The following is a 14,860-nucleotide window of genomic DNA, read 5'->3' on the forward strand; positions in this document are numbered from 1 at the left end:
ATAACCCCTACCCCTTCGAAGTTTATACGACCACCCTTCCATATCAAGTGCTTCCTGGGAAAAAAATAATAAATAAATAAATAATAAGTATTGAAGCCTTATGGCCTTTACTATAGACAACGTTATAGCGCTGCCTCTGAAAAGACTAAACAGCCCCTTTTTGCCTGATAAAACTAAAAACAGTCGATGGCGTGATTGGGGGCACAGGGTGCGAATGAGTAAATGCCACCTAAACCAACATTTTTGGTTATGGATGCCTCCACAAATAAAACCAAATGGAAAGATAGAAAGCGCCGATAAACGGCAAAACGGATATCTTTCCCAAAATGCGAAGACCTGGAAGGCAGAAAGTGGCTCTTGGACGTTATCTCGAGAAGGATTCTGTGTCGAGGTCATCTCTTGATGATTTATCTATGACATCTCTATGAAGGACCAAGATACTTCAAAGCAAAACCAGATCTCACACTATTTTCAATATCCACCATCAAGTTATCACATCTTCTTCAGGGTTGCCACCGTCAGTAGGATTTTACTAGATCTAGTAAAAAAAATCTAGTAAATTTCCCGAAATAAAGTAAAAAGTCATGATTTGTAGTAAACAAAACTTTTTTTTATTTTCCATGAATTCAGGGGAAAAAATTAGGGCCCATTCATAACAAAATCTGATTTCGATTACGTTAGATATTATGGCTACTATTGCTCTCGTTTTTGCGATTTCGTGTCAACCCCAGCGCTTAACAATCTCTACTTTTCTCTCGGCTTATTCTTGATACTCGCTTTGAAAGGCAAACTATTTAAAATCAGGACTGGTATGCCGGCTTAATTTGTTTTCAGAAAATTTCCGTTTACTCTCATAACATCTGCTATGTTTGTTTGTTAGCCTTGTCCCTTTTTAAAGACGCTGCTGGAAACGAACTTTTTTCATACTTGCCCAAGTTCTTTCTGACTCTCTGTAGCTTGCCATATTCAAGTGCTGGAGCAGAGAGTCAGTTCTCGTTTCTGTCGGTCATCAAAAATAAAAACCAGAATTAGCTAAATGTCTCGAGTGTTTCGTCCCTGATGAAAACGAAACAACTTGTTCTAAGGTTGTCAAGTGGAGTACATGACTGGGTGATCCCCAGCAATTTGACTTGGACAATCAAGAGATGGAGACAAGTAGATCCCTTCAGTCAGAATTCAACACTAGTGGATACTTTAAATTCGGATGAGGCCGAGGACGATTAAAGCCTTTTAAGTTCGACTTTTTTTAATTGTGACTACATATTTTCCTTCTTACTTTTCAATTTGTAAGATTTGCCTGACCTGAAGACCATTTACACAATGCTTTTTTTTTTAAACTAATTATTGTATGTTACATAAGCCTCCTTTTTCTTGACAGCTCTAGTCCAATTTGAGGTGCACTTTTTAATTTACATAATTTTACAACTAAACCGGTAGCCCATTACGTCATTTCCGTTTTGAGTTGACGTAGATTGTATTGGTTTTTGATTATCTTGAACACAAACGAGAGAGAATCAGTTCAAAAAATTCTAAATTAATTGCTTTAATATTTGCCAGAAATCTTTGTAAGCAGCTTATCCCTTTGTAAACCTCTCTTTAGTTCTTTCTATATGCCCTTTTTATATTGGCAGATGTAATGGTTTACGTAAATTCCAAAGATAGACGATAAACCTTGGTACATGGTCTTTATTGAATAACGTGAGAATACACATAGAGAAAATAAGGTAGCACAAGAACAACTAGCTACGACGAAGGCGAAAGATGGACTGCCTTTAGAAATGAACCAAGAATATAACTTTCCTAGAACGGAAGTTCCAGGCCTGGGAACAAGCCCTTTCCCACGACTAGCTTTAGTCCCAAGAGCCCCCTCTGGACCGCTTTCGTTGACAAATAAATGCTCAAATAACTAAGAAATGCAACACCCGGAAAAGCTTCTCGAATTGATGTTCTACATACTTTACACCTTATTTAAAGACCAGCCCAATTAGTGTTTTAAAAGTGGCAAATTTCCTCTTAAAAATGCAAAATTGAAGGGTATAGATTTCAAACCATAAAACGGAAACCGGGGGACAAGTTTCAAAAGCCGTCACTTTCAAACCCACCTCAGATTCTCTTCACCAGCAGGATTTCCAGAATATAAGATTCCAGACTATTGTTTGACGTCTTGAATACACCGCATCTGGAATATGAAGCCTATCAAACTAAGTACATCCAAATAATAATAATAAAAAAGATTTATGAACTTATAAGTTTCCGGAATTTTCAATCATACTATGAAAACGAAAGAAAAGAGAAAAAACGAAGAAAAAAGGAAAAGAGATTGTGGAAATCCTATCGATTATCTTCCTATAGTAAAACACGATGCTTGATGGTGCGCGTGCGGCGGCAGCCGCACGCGTAAAAAATTTTTTTGAGCATTTAGTAAAAACAGATACGATTTAGTAAATTTTTCTCTCAGATAAACTTTTCAGGCCAGGATGGCAACCCTGATCTTCTTGTATCCTGCTCGTGAACAGAACTTCTGAAATGGTAAAACTCATTAGAAGTATCCGGGACTAGATTATGCACACGATTAAACACAAACATTGCCGCTTGATAGTCCCTTATCTGTCCAACATTGACTAGCCTTAGAGACTAAATGCATGCACTGGTGTCTTTCACATTTCTACGTACTTCCCAATTATTCTTGCTGCTTTTTTTGTAGAATTTGTGCACGCTTGTAATTAACATAAAAATTACTGCTCCAAACTAAACATCAGTACGATATACGGGTAGATTACTGCAAAATATATCGTGCGAAGAGTGCGTTCCGGCAGATTATGCTTCAATCTTTTGAGAGTGCCAACTCCACTTGCAAATTTGGCGGAAATAATGTCGCTATGATGCTTCCACTATGATATAATGTTGCTATGAGGATACATATATTGTAACTTTTTATAAGAAGTCCTTCAAATCAATATGGAGATGATTTACCCCGTAACTTCCCTTAATTTAAGGAACTTTTTTGGACTAGATGTGCCATATGGATATTGAGAGGATGACAACTCGCCTCTTAATGTATAGGTATTTCGGTGCAAGATAGATGATTACATTATTGCTTAGTGGCACCAAAAATAGGAGGGAAGACCTCCCCTAAGTATAAAATTTGTTTTAAGAACTTTCTGCAGTCCGCCCCCCCAAAAAAATCCTATAAACCACATCACATAGCCTCACAGAGTCAGGATATCATAGGCAGCGCAATCGCGCTGCCTAAGTAAAGAACGATGTTGGCCAAATGTATTGTTTTTTTTCCATGCCAGGGCACTTCGTATCGAAGGAGTTGTCGTAGAAACTTCGAAAAGGGCTCATTCGATTGGAAATAGGAGTGGTTAGTGCCCTTTTTAATAGTCGAAAGTGATTGAAGGGCAACTAGCCCCCCCCCCACACGCATCATTCCCCCAAACACATCCAATCAAAATTTTGAGACAACCATTTTGTTCAGCGTAGTGGATTTCCAGACAGAAAATATGTTTTTAAGGAAGGCGATCCCCCGCAACCCTCAAGGCAAGGGTTTTATGTTATGTTCTTATATAGGCATATAAGAGCGGTGTTGGCACAATGTATTATTTTTTCCTTTAGAGCAGGGCACTTCGTATCGAAGAAGTTGTCTTAGAAACTTCAAAAAGGGGTCATTCAATTGGAAATTGGAGTGTCTTGTGCCCTTTTTAATAGTCGAAAGTTAAAGGAAGGCGACTATTACCGTTTCCACGCACACTCTTTCTCGAAAAACATCCAATCAAACTTTTGATGTAGCCATTTTGTCCGTCGTAGTTTATTTCCAGATATAAATTATGTTTTTGAGGAGGACACTCCCCCACAGCCTTAAGGGCAAGGGTTGTAAGTTATGCCCTGGGGACATATAATGTTTTTACAGAACGCTTTGTCTTAGAAACTTCAAAAAAGATTCATTCGATAGTAAATTCAAAAAGCTAGTACCATTTTTAATAGTCGAAAGTGATTGGAGGGCAACTAACCCCCCTCTCACGCCCACCTTTTCTCAAACAGATCCAATCATAATTTTGAGATAGCCATTTTATTCAACGTAGTTTTAAGTTCTGGAAATTATACCTTTGAGCAGGACACTCCCTCCACAGTCTTCAGGGCAAGGATTATAAGTTATGCCCTGGGGGTGTATAAGTTTTTATTGAAATCTTTGTCGTAGAAACTTAAAAGAGGGCTCATTCGATTGGAAATTCAAAGGGCTAGTGCCCCTTTTGATAGTCGAAAGTGATTGTAGGGCAACTAAGCCCCCTCTCACGCCCACCTTTTCCGCAAACACATCGAAACATGATTTTTAGATAGCCATTTTGTTGAGCGTAGTTGCTTTTCAGATAAAAATTATGTTTTTGAGGAGGACACTCCCCCACAGCCCTCAGGGCAAGATTTGTAAGTTATGCACTGGGGGCATCTAAGGTTTTATAGAAGGCGTTGTCGTAGAAACTTCAAAACAAGTTGTTCGTTGTTCAAGAAACTTCAAATATAAATGTTTTTACTTCTATAACTTTAATAAAATAAATGATATTAACATTTTGATTACTAAATATCAGTATATGTATATTAAACCGACAATGCACATTCATTTGTATTTTTTTCAGTAAATTGCAAATTATGTTCTGGCCTTGGGAAGGCAAAGGGGTTTTGAGCCCAACTTATGTTAATTTCTGCTCGTTTTGAGTTTGACTCGGTTATTTATTGTAATTTCCGTTCATTTTGGGTTTCGTTTGTTTATCGATTCTGATTTGTTGTACTTTCAAGCTTGGTAGATTATTTGATTTTATTTTTGCTCATTTTTGGTTTAATGGAGTTTTTTACTTTTCTTTGAAAAACTTATTTTGTAGGAGACGTTTTTTTAATTAATTTTAGCAAAAAAAGCAACAACTTTTCCAGCCTATTCGAGATTATACTAGCAAATTTGCCAATTTCCATGTCACTTTTTTAGTTTTAGTGTTTGGTTAATTTCAACAAGAGACCAGACACTCGACTTCAGAAGAACAACAATAACGAAATCAAGAAACGGAAAAACACATGTGAGAGATATAATTTGGGCTGGTTTTGCACAATTCTATATTTTTCTTTTTTTCATTAAAATTCAACAATTAAATTGCAGTACATCGCAGCTGTGTGAATGTAAATCCAGAATTAATTACTCTTGTGAAGTAAGTTGTGTAAATAAAAGCTTTTATAAAATGCGAGGCGTGTTTTTAATTAAGGTCCGTTTGAACATAAGTACACAACGAAAGATTATTTCCAAAAAGTAATATTTTAGAAAGTGTATACTTTTTTCGACATAGTTACCAAGTATTTTTGAAACACTTATCATACCTCTCAACTAATTTTAAAGTAGTCTTTAAAGTAGTAGCCGGCGGTAAGTTAACTTACCGCCGGCTCCAATAACCAAGAGGACACTGCTGTTTTACTTCGTCGTCACCTTTTTAACGGTTGCCACTGAGGTGGCAACAGGTTGAACTGGAGACGAAACATGGGTTTCGCATATCACGCCCAAATCGAGGCAACAGAAAATGGAATGGAAACACACACACTCCCCTAAAAATTTGAAGGCAAAACATCCTCTCCTCCAGCGCAAAATCATGGCGTCGGTGTTTGGGAATAGGCATAGTGTTTTTTGGTCAACTTCATGCAACAGAGGAACATCTGTCAATGCAGAAGCGTACAGCCTAACCCCCCGAAAACCACAGATCGGTTAAAAAAAGAAAAAAAACTTGGCTGGGAAGTTTTAGATCACCCACATTACAGTCCTGATCTTGCGCCGAGTGATTATCAATTACCATCTGTTTCTCCACCTCAAGGAACACCTCAGTGGCAAACGTTACAATGATGATGACGACGTAAAAACGGCAGTGAATTCCTGGTTAGCGGAACAGGCGGCAAGTTTTTATACAGAGGTTACTTTAAAATTAGTTGAGAGGTATGATAAGTGTTACAACAAAATGGGCAACTATGCTGTTAAATAGAGTAAAATATGTACTTTTTGAAAATAAGTTCACTTTTTTTTAAATAATCATTCGTTGTGTACTTATGATCAAACGGACCTTAATTAAAAAATACCCTGGTACAAATCCAGTTTATAAACTAATAGCTCTTTCGCATGACCCTTTCCTAACAAAGTTGCAAAGCGTAAGAACGTGAAACGATTTTTTTTTTTTTTCTTTTTGCAGTAAAATCCAACGATAAAATTTCAATGCATTACAGTGACTTGAACCTTGAATTAATCAACCTTGTAAAATAACTTGCACAAATAAAGTGTGAAAATAAGCTTGGTAGTTGTTAATTAAACGAAACACACTCAAGAATTACGATTAGGTTAGATCTCAGAAAGCCGGTTTCTTAGCCACAAAGACAAGTGATTGGGTGATAGAATGTATTGGACTTGTATAATTTGGGCTATATATTTGCGCATTGGGGGTGGGGGTTAGTATAGGTTTAGGGTAGTGGGTACTGTCCTATTAGCCGGGAAACTCGCATCGAGAAAATCAAAAATCAGATAGCCATTTACCCAGCAATTGGCTGTCTGACACAGCATAAACAAGGGTTTTCACTCTGGAAACTAGGCTATATTTAAACTTTATTTTTTTTAGGAAAAAAAGGTACCTAGATTTGATTAGGTTCCGTATTTAATCGCCTATATGCTATGCTATACCCCCACCCCCTAATGTGCAAATATATAGCCTAAATTTGTTCATAAACTATTATATTTTCATCCTATTTTTTATTTCATTAGCATCAACCAAACTTCACTTCTTGTGTGTTGCCCGGCTACTAGGACAGAACTGGGTGCTGTCCAATACTTTACCCCCCCCCCCTAATGTGCAAATATATAGCCTAAATTATATTACTATATAAACTAAACATTGTATAAAGGTTATATTTCATCAGGATTAACCTAACTTCACTTCTTGGGCGTGTTTCGTTTAATTACCAAGTACCTAAAGCTTTTCATAAAATACTAATCCAGTTTATATATTAATAGTTCTTTCAATTCGCCCTTCTGTAACAAAGCTACATAGCTTAAGGACACGGAGCGATCTATGATTGTTAAATAAAAATAATCCACCAATCACAATAAGTTTACATACTTACGGAACAGTGTGATATACCTACTAAGCTAATGTGAAACTGTTGTAGAGTGTGAAAGCACAACAGGGAATATTAAGAAGGCAACATAACATGTAAAGAAGCTATTCCTGTTTCATAATATGCAGAACGATTGTATTTACCACGTTTTCAGGGAACTTCCACTTCCACTATGCTTTCCCCCAACCCCCATAATGTACAAATATATAGGCCAAATTTTATATTTTCTACGTGTTTTTCCATTTCTTGATTTGTCAGCGTTGATTCAATTTACGGGTATTAAATAGAAACAAGAGTGACGCATGGCAAAATGCTTGAGAAATATATAATTTGGGGTATGTATTTGCGCATTAGGGGGTTGCAGGTAAAGTGTAGTGGAAGCGTCCTCAAATCATAGTAATTACAATTTTTCTGCCTATTATGAAGTAAGAATTCTTTTCTTAGCATGTTTCCTTCTCAATACCCCCAATAGGCCTAGTACAGTAATAATCGTTGTAACATTGATCCTAATCACTCCAGAGATTTTGGGGGACACTTATTCTCTCCTAAAGGAAAAGATTTGACTCACCCCTCATCCGGATGACTGACTCAACTCCATTTTGAATACACCCAGGTTGAATAATGAATTTATCCCTGGAAGATGTGAAAATTCAAATTGCCGCCTTGGCAACAGCACAAATTATATATTAGCCAAACAAGTTCTGTATGGCTATACCGTTTCTCGTAAACAAACGCTGTCCTCTAGTATTTTAGTTCAACTGCAAAAGTGAAACAGGAAAGAGGTTGAATTAGGTCAGTTAAATATGGGTAAAATAAGGGCAAAGTTGATATTAGAAAATGGACGAGTTTTTGAAGGATATCAGTTTGGTGCAATTAGACCCGCGACTGGGGAAGTTGGTAAGTCTGTTTTCTTAATAGGCCTATCGGGCTAGGCCCCAATTTGGGAAGGCCCAGGAAAAGACAGCTCTAGAATGCAATTTTGGGGAGGGCGCCAATAATTGACTAGTTTATTTTAAATAAGGGCAAAAAAAACGGAATGAGGGCGTCAGAAAAAATATTGAGGGGGGGAGGAGCAGGGTCGTAACTGTCCTCCTGGGCCCAGGCATGTATGCAGAGGCTGCTGCTCTGCGGTCTGGTTGTGCCAACGTTCAAGATTGCTTTTAGCCTACCGCGATTTCCTATAGCCTAGGCCAAGCCTACTTTGTAGGCTAATCACATGTGAGTTGGGGTAATTTGCATTGGGCCATATAATTTAGCTAGGATGAAAGTGAAAATCACATTTGATGCCTTTTTTTGTTCTTTCATAATTCAATAATCGCTTTGGGGCTAATTGCATCTTGAGCCCTTAAAGGGGCCCCAAAGGTATTTCATTTTTGTAACCACACAAAGAGGTTATCAACGCTAGTTAGGGTTATTTAAAAGTGGTTAAAAACATATCACTAGTTTATAAATAGGTTGTTCAAGGAGTATTCCGAAAATACTTATTTATAACAATTCAAACCTCATTTATTCGGCAGCTCAAATATAAACCATTTTCCTACCGTTTCAAGTTTTTCGAATGCTGTCAACAAAAATAACGCTGAATTTTGTGATTTCGAAACCTTGCCGTCGACAATTCAGGGTAGCTTATATTCCAATTTAGGGTATATATTTGCACATTAGGGGCAAGGCCGTGCCCAGGATTTTTTTCGGAGGGGGTTTTATCCTAAAAAAAATTTTCGGGGGGGGGGGGGGTTACACAAAAAGCCTCAAAAAACGCATACAAAATTTGTTTATATCCAATTTTGTTATGTTTTTACGAGTCAAACAAACATTTCGGAGGGGGGGGGGGGTTCAAAACCCCTAACCCCCCTCTGGGTAAGGCCTTAATTGGGGGGGGGGGTGGCTAAATTTCATGGTAGATTTGCAGTGGACCATATAATTTAGCTAGGATGAAAGTGAAAAACATCATTTGATGCTTGTCTTATGCTCTAACATTATTCATATAAAATACCTTCGGGGCCCCTTAAAGGGCTCAAGATGCAATTAGCCCCAGAAGCGATTGTTGAATTATGAAAGAGCATAAAAAAGGCATCTAATGATGTTTTCACTTTCATCCTAGCTAAACTATATGGCACACTGCAAATTTACCGTGTGTTGGAAAGTTGTTGAATTATGTAGCCTACCGGAAACTCAGGAATGCATTCCATTTATATGGAAAGGGGGAGGGGCATTGGCTTAATTCCGTCAAAACCCTGGCAGGGGGGGGCAAAGTTGGAGCCCATATGAGCCATGTTGTACCAGAAAGGCAAAGGTATAGCCTATTAAAGAAAACTGATCTGGGTACTTGTCAATTAGCTGGTACACACGCGAGAAGTCAATTTTGGTTAATGCTAATGAAATAAAACCAAATATGATGAAAATATAGCCTAATAGTTTAGAAACAAATTTCGGATATATATTTGCACATTACGGGGGTGGGGGGGGAGGTAAAGCATAGCATATATTAAATACGTAACATAACTTATACCTTTCCCTCCTACCCTCCCCCCCCCAAAAAAAATAAATAAAAAATTAAATATTATAAACGCAATGACAAACCACGCTTTACGATCTAATTCTATATTGACTGATATCCGTTTGACTAGTTTCCTTTAGCATCTATCTTGCGTGTGTACAAGCTAATTGACAAGTACCCTGATCTGTTTCTGTGGATGCTTGAATTGTGTAGGCCTATCTTAGTTTTGCGAATATTTTTGAAGATGCTAAATTTCAGCTGGGGGGGGTCCCCTGCCCAATTACGCCCCTGGGTAGGGGCCTCTATAGGACTGACAGATGCTACTGGTAAATTTTCGCCTTTGATTTTTCAATAAATGTTCTAAGCTATACCGAGCCGATTCCTTCCCTTTCATTTTGAAAAATTTATCCTTTGTGCATAGCCCATAGCACCTTTCCCTCTATCCCCACAGAATTTTCACGCCAATTTTTAACCTAATTGTCATGTATTGATTAGCCTAAATAATAATTATGGTACTTGTATGATACAGAGAGCGACCACACTTTCTTTTTGATCTGTAATGAAACCGGGTTTCTGTTTCCACTCGGAGATAATCAGTGTAGTCTGAACGAGAGAAAATACTATGACTTGACTTGACTTTTATTAACATAATAACCAAAAATATAAACTTGCAGGTATAAATCCCTACGCTAGGGAAAAATTAAAATTTTGCTGGCGTGTAGATATTAACTACACAAACGTTCCTAAAGGCATCCTAAATTAATAAATTTAAAAAAACCTACATAAATATTCCTAGAAACATTCTAGACTAATTAAAATAATAATAATAATAAAAAAAGACAATCACCTTCTCCCAAAGACCCCCAGGGTAACAATCATCATCCAAATACAACTCAATCCACCCTACTCCTTCAACCTGCTCCTCCCTCCAACCCTATAATCTACTCGCCCCCCCCCAAACAAAAACAAAAACAAAAAAACAACTAATTACCTAAGATATGCTCTTTTTTCAAACTTTGGGAGGTGTGTAGCCGCCCCAACACTTACAAGAAGCGAATTCCATACAGAAGGGCCAAGATACTTCAAAGTAAACCAGATCTCATACTACTTTAGATGTCCACCACCAAGTTGTCACAATTTTTTGTATCCTACTCGTGAACAGAACTTCTGAAACGGCAAAACTCATTAGAAGTATCCGGGACTAGATTACGCACACCATTAAACGCAAACATCGCCGCTTGATAGTCCCTTATCTGTTCAAAATTGACTAGCCTATGAGACTTAATGGTGTCTTTCACATTTTTACATGCTTCCCAATTATTCTTGCTGCTTTATTTTGTAGAATTTGTGCACGCTTGTAATTAACATAAAAATTGCTGCTCCAAAGTGCACATCCATATGATACATACAGGTAGATAATTGCAAAATATATCGTGCGAAGAGTACGTTCCGGCAGAATGTGAATCAGTCTTCTGAGAATGCCAACTCCGGCGGAAATAATGTGGCCATGTGCCTGTGATGCTTCCACGAAAGATTAGGATTAGTATCGATCTGATCCTCAGTCATGTACTCCACTTGACGACCTGAGAAAAAATTGCTCAATCCCGATTTATAAGGTTTTAAAGTTGTGCAAATACATTTCCTAAATTTGAAAAAAACATTGATATGGTTTAAAATTTTACTCAAATAACAAACTTTGGAGTAGGCCCATTCGATTGGAAATTGAAATTTCAAGTTCAATTTTGAAAAATCAAAGGTAATCAGAGGACAATCAGCCTTTCCCTCTCAACCGCCACCCCCCCCCCCCCCCAAATGCATCCGATCAAAAAAAAAAAATTTTTTTTTTTCAAAATAGTATAAAAGTCAAATAACGATGCCTCTGGGGTTAAAAACCCCACCAGTAGCCGCTGGAGCAAGGGTTGTAAGTTAAGCTAGTTACTCAATTTTAACAAATAAGGTATTTATGGAAAATATTTTTGTATGAACTTGGGGGGGGGGGGGGGCTCATTTGATTTGAAATTAAAAGTTCCAGTGTACTTTTTAAGAGTTAAAAGTGATCCAACTGCTTCCACCCCACCCTCTTTTTCCCCCAAATACATCCGATTGATAATTTTGAGATGACCATTTTATTTAAACATAAAATGGTCCATTTAATTTTTTTTTTCAAAAATAAAACCAAGCTTTTTATGAATGATCTTGACTGGTGTTTACATCATGACTTAAGAAACAAACAATTCCAACAAGGTTGAACATGTAAAAATTGAGGGTTCAGTTGCACATGTTGCAACTGAGGGTTCAGTTGCACATGTTGCAACTGAGGGTTCAGTTGCAAGGTGGTTCAGTTGCACGGTGGTTTAGTTACACGGGGTTCAGTTAAATGGGGTTGAGTTGCCCTTGGGGGTTAATTGCACGAGGGTTTAATTCAATAGGGCTCAATTGCCTGGTAGTTGAGTTACACGAGGGTTACAGGGGTTCAGTCAGACGTTGGTTCAGTTATAGGGGTACAGTTGCTTGTGGTTCAGTTACACGGTGGTTCAGTTACACGCACACCCATAAAAAAATATCTTTGATATCTTGGGTAAGAAGTGGCAAGAGTTTCGGGAAATGTTTGATGATTTGCTCGCTTCAAGGGCCGTAATTTGCTATGGGGCAGAGTGGGCAACTATCCCTCCCAGACCTGAGTCTCCCCTAAGACCCCAGTTCCCTCCCCCCAGCTGAAATTTAGTTTCTTCAAAAATCTTGCCAAAAGTAAGCTAGGCCTACATAATTCAAGCATCCACAGAAACGGGTCAGTTTTCTTTGATATATCTTTTCCTTTATGGTACTTTATGGCTCATTTTTCAGTTCTCACTCTCATTGTCACTAGATTTTGAAAAATTGGCTCCAATTTTGCCCTCTCCCCCTCAGGATTTTGACAAAATTACGCTACTGCTCGCTTCCCACACAAAGATTTTATTTCATAACATCGGAGGAGGAGAAAGCAACGTTCGTCCAAAACATATTCATGCGTTAATCACGGGGAAATATATTCCTTAGACTTTCTTTGCTAAACTATAAAGTAGCCAATTAAACCCAGTAAATCATTATCTTTCATTAAGACATAAACAGCAAAAAAGGAGGAATCAAAAGTGGTACAAAAGCCGTCTTTCCAAAACCAGGAAAAGTCGTGTCTGGCAATTTTTGACAAAAACTGTATCTTCAGATACAAGAGGTTCTCAACACCTGCATCTTTTAATAAAGATATGACGTCATAATGAATTGGATAAAATGAATCGGATATAATGAATTGGATTGGCGCATGACATGACGTCATGCGCCATATAAAACAGATGCATTAACACAATTCAACTCAATAGTGATTGTTAGCTATTAGTGAAAACACTTTGAAAAACATAATGCTGTCAAGAGAGCAAGCTAAATATAAGACAAATTCAAACAAGTCTCAAAGCAGAGTAACTGAATTTTGGGGTAATTTTAAGAAAAGAGGGATTGAATCAATTCCAAAATTTTTTGATAAAAATCAAGAGAAAAGCTCATCAGGGGAAGCAATTCAGAGATTAAAAGAAGCTGAATATAAACTCGCTACTAAAACGAATTTTTTGGAAACAAGAAATGCTGAAGAGCTTATTGGCGCTAAGAAAAATTATGCGAGAAACAAGGAAGCTGCTCTACTAGCACTAAAGAAAAAGAAGTTATATGAGGAGCAGTTGCAGCAGGTACTTGGAACATTATCAACAATTAATCGTCAACTTGAAACCTGTAAATTAGTGGAACGGCAAGAAATTCCTAGTCCTCTAACTCTTAGCCAGGAAGTAGGTGAGGAAGAATTAGAAAAAGAGCTTGGAGAACTTCTCTGGGAGAAAATGGACCTACAGCTCTTTGAAGTAAAGCCAACGACTGAGCCATTACCTACTGTAATCACAGCCAAGGCAACCCAGACCAAGCTAAGCGAATTCCGTCTCGAAGAGAAAAATAAAGATTTACAGGAGCTGGAAGATTGGAGTAAGATGCAGTTTCAATCTGAAATGTATAAATTAGCGGATGTGCAAGAAATAAGTGAGGAGATATAGACATAGACATAGGTTTATTAAGATCGAACAGCGTAGCCATGGCTAATTTATGTCGTCTTTACAACAATATGAGAAGAAAAAAAAAAAATACAAAGAACACTATAAAAACACTAACACGTGAATTCAAATAACACTAAGTCTTGTTGTATGCTTCAACGAAAAAGGGGACAAACGTGTTTTTGTAGCGGTTGGTCCTGCAGACAGGGGGTTGTAGCTTCGACTGGGATCTGGTTCTTTGGTTAACAGGAGCATCAGGTGGGAGGATCAGTCTGTGATGGGGCGAAGATAGCAGTGACTTGCCGAGGGACATGATCAGTGATAATCGTCTGTCGCTGAGAGATTCAAGGTTCAGTTCTTGCAAGAGTTTGTTGTAGTCGTCACTTCTGTTACCAACGATTATGTTAACAGCTCGTTTCTGCAAAGATTCAAGGTCATCGCAAAGGTAGTGGATGCTCTGGACAAAAGGTCCCCAGACAGCGACGGCATATTCGAGTAGAGGTCTCACATACGTAATATAGGCATTTTTTAGGCTTTGAGTGTCGCAGCCAAACCTGCGCATCAGGACTAGGGTCTGAAGTGATGCATTGCCAGCCTTAATAACCTTCTCCACGTGTTCGGTGAATGTGCAGTCCATCGATAATGTGACTCCGAGGTTTTTTGCAGATAGAACAATAGGGAAAGGGACTTGCGGGAATTCCAGATCACGTTTTAAGGGGCAAAACCTGAGGATCATTGATTTATCTGCATTCAGTGTCAACTTGTAACGTTCACAGTCCTCAGAGAAGGATGCCAGAAGGGTCTCGCTGAACTGACGTTCGATTACACCTTCTCTCACGATATATTTGAGGACAAATGATAAATCGTCGACGAATTTGAGTCGCTCTTCGAAATTCTGAAGGAGGAAGTTGAAGAGGAAGATAAATATGAAACCAGCAAGTCTTGTACCCTGAGGGGCTCCACAGGTAAGTTTAGACCAGTATGAGATCAAGTCACCTTCAAACAATGGAAATACACACTGCATTCTGTCCTGAAGGAAGCTCATCACTAATGCAAGAGACCGCTTCTGTGCGCCCATTGCTCGCATATTTTTTGCTGCCGTAAGATGACAAATCAGGTCAAATGCCTTCCTGAAATCGGCGAGAGCTAGGTCGATGAAGGTACT

The 14,860-nt window shown here is 38.2% G+C and overlaps 1 protein-coding gene across 1 annotated transcript in view; it reads left to right on the plus strand.

The window, feature by feature from the left end:
• Positions 1-7,885: 7,885 nt before the first annotated feature.
• r (carbamoyl-phosphate synthetase 2, aspartate transcarbamylase, and dihydroorotase rudimentary) overlaps positions 7,886-14,860 on the plus strand; it is a 243,477-nt gene continuing 236,502 nt past the window's right edge. Inside the window, exon 1 of the mRNA XM_089097829.1 lies at positions 7,886-8,028. Coding sequence (XP_088953955.1) covers positions 7,935-8,028 — 94 coding nt within the window. The 5' untranslated portion in view covers positions 7,886-7,934. The remainder of the gene's footprint in view (positions 8,029-14,860) is intronic.

This window comes from Artemia sp. Qi Xiang Cuo, chromosome 12, assembly GCF_049724085.1.
Source record: "Artemia sp. Qi Xiang Cuo chromosome 12, ASM4972408v1, whole genome shotgun sequence".
In the NCBI taxonomy this organism is placed as follows: domain Eukaryota; kingdom Metazoa; phylum Arthropoda; class Branchiopoda; order Anostraca; family Artemiidae; genus Artemia; species Artemia sp. Qi Xiang Cuo.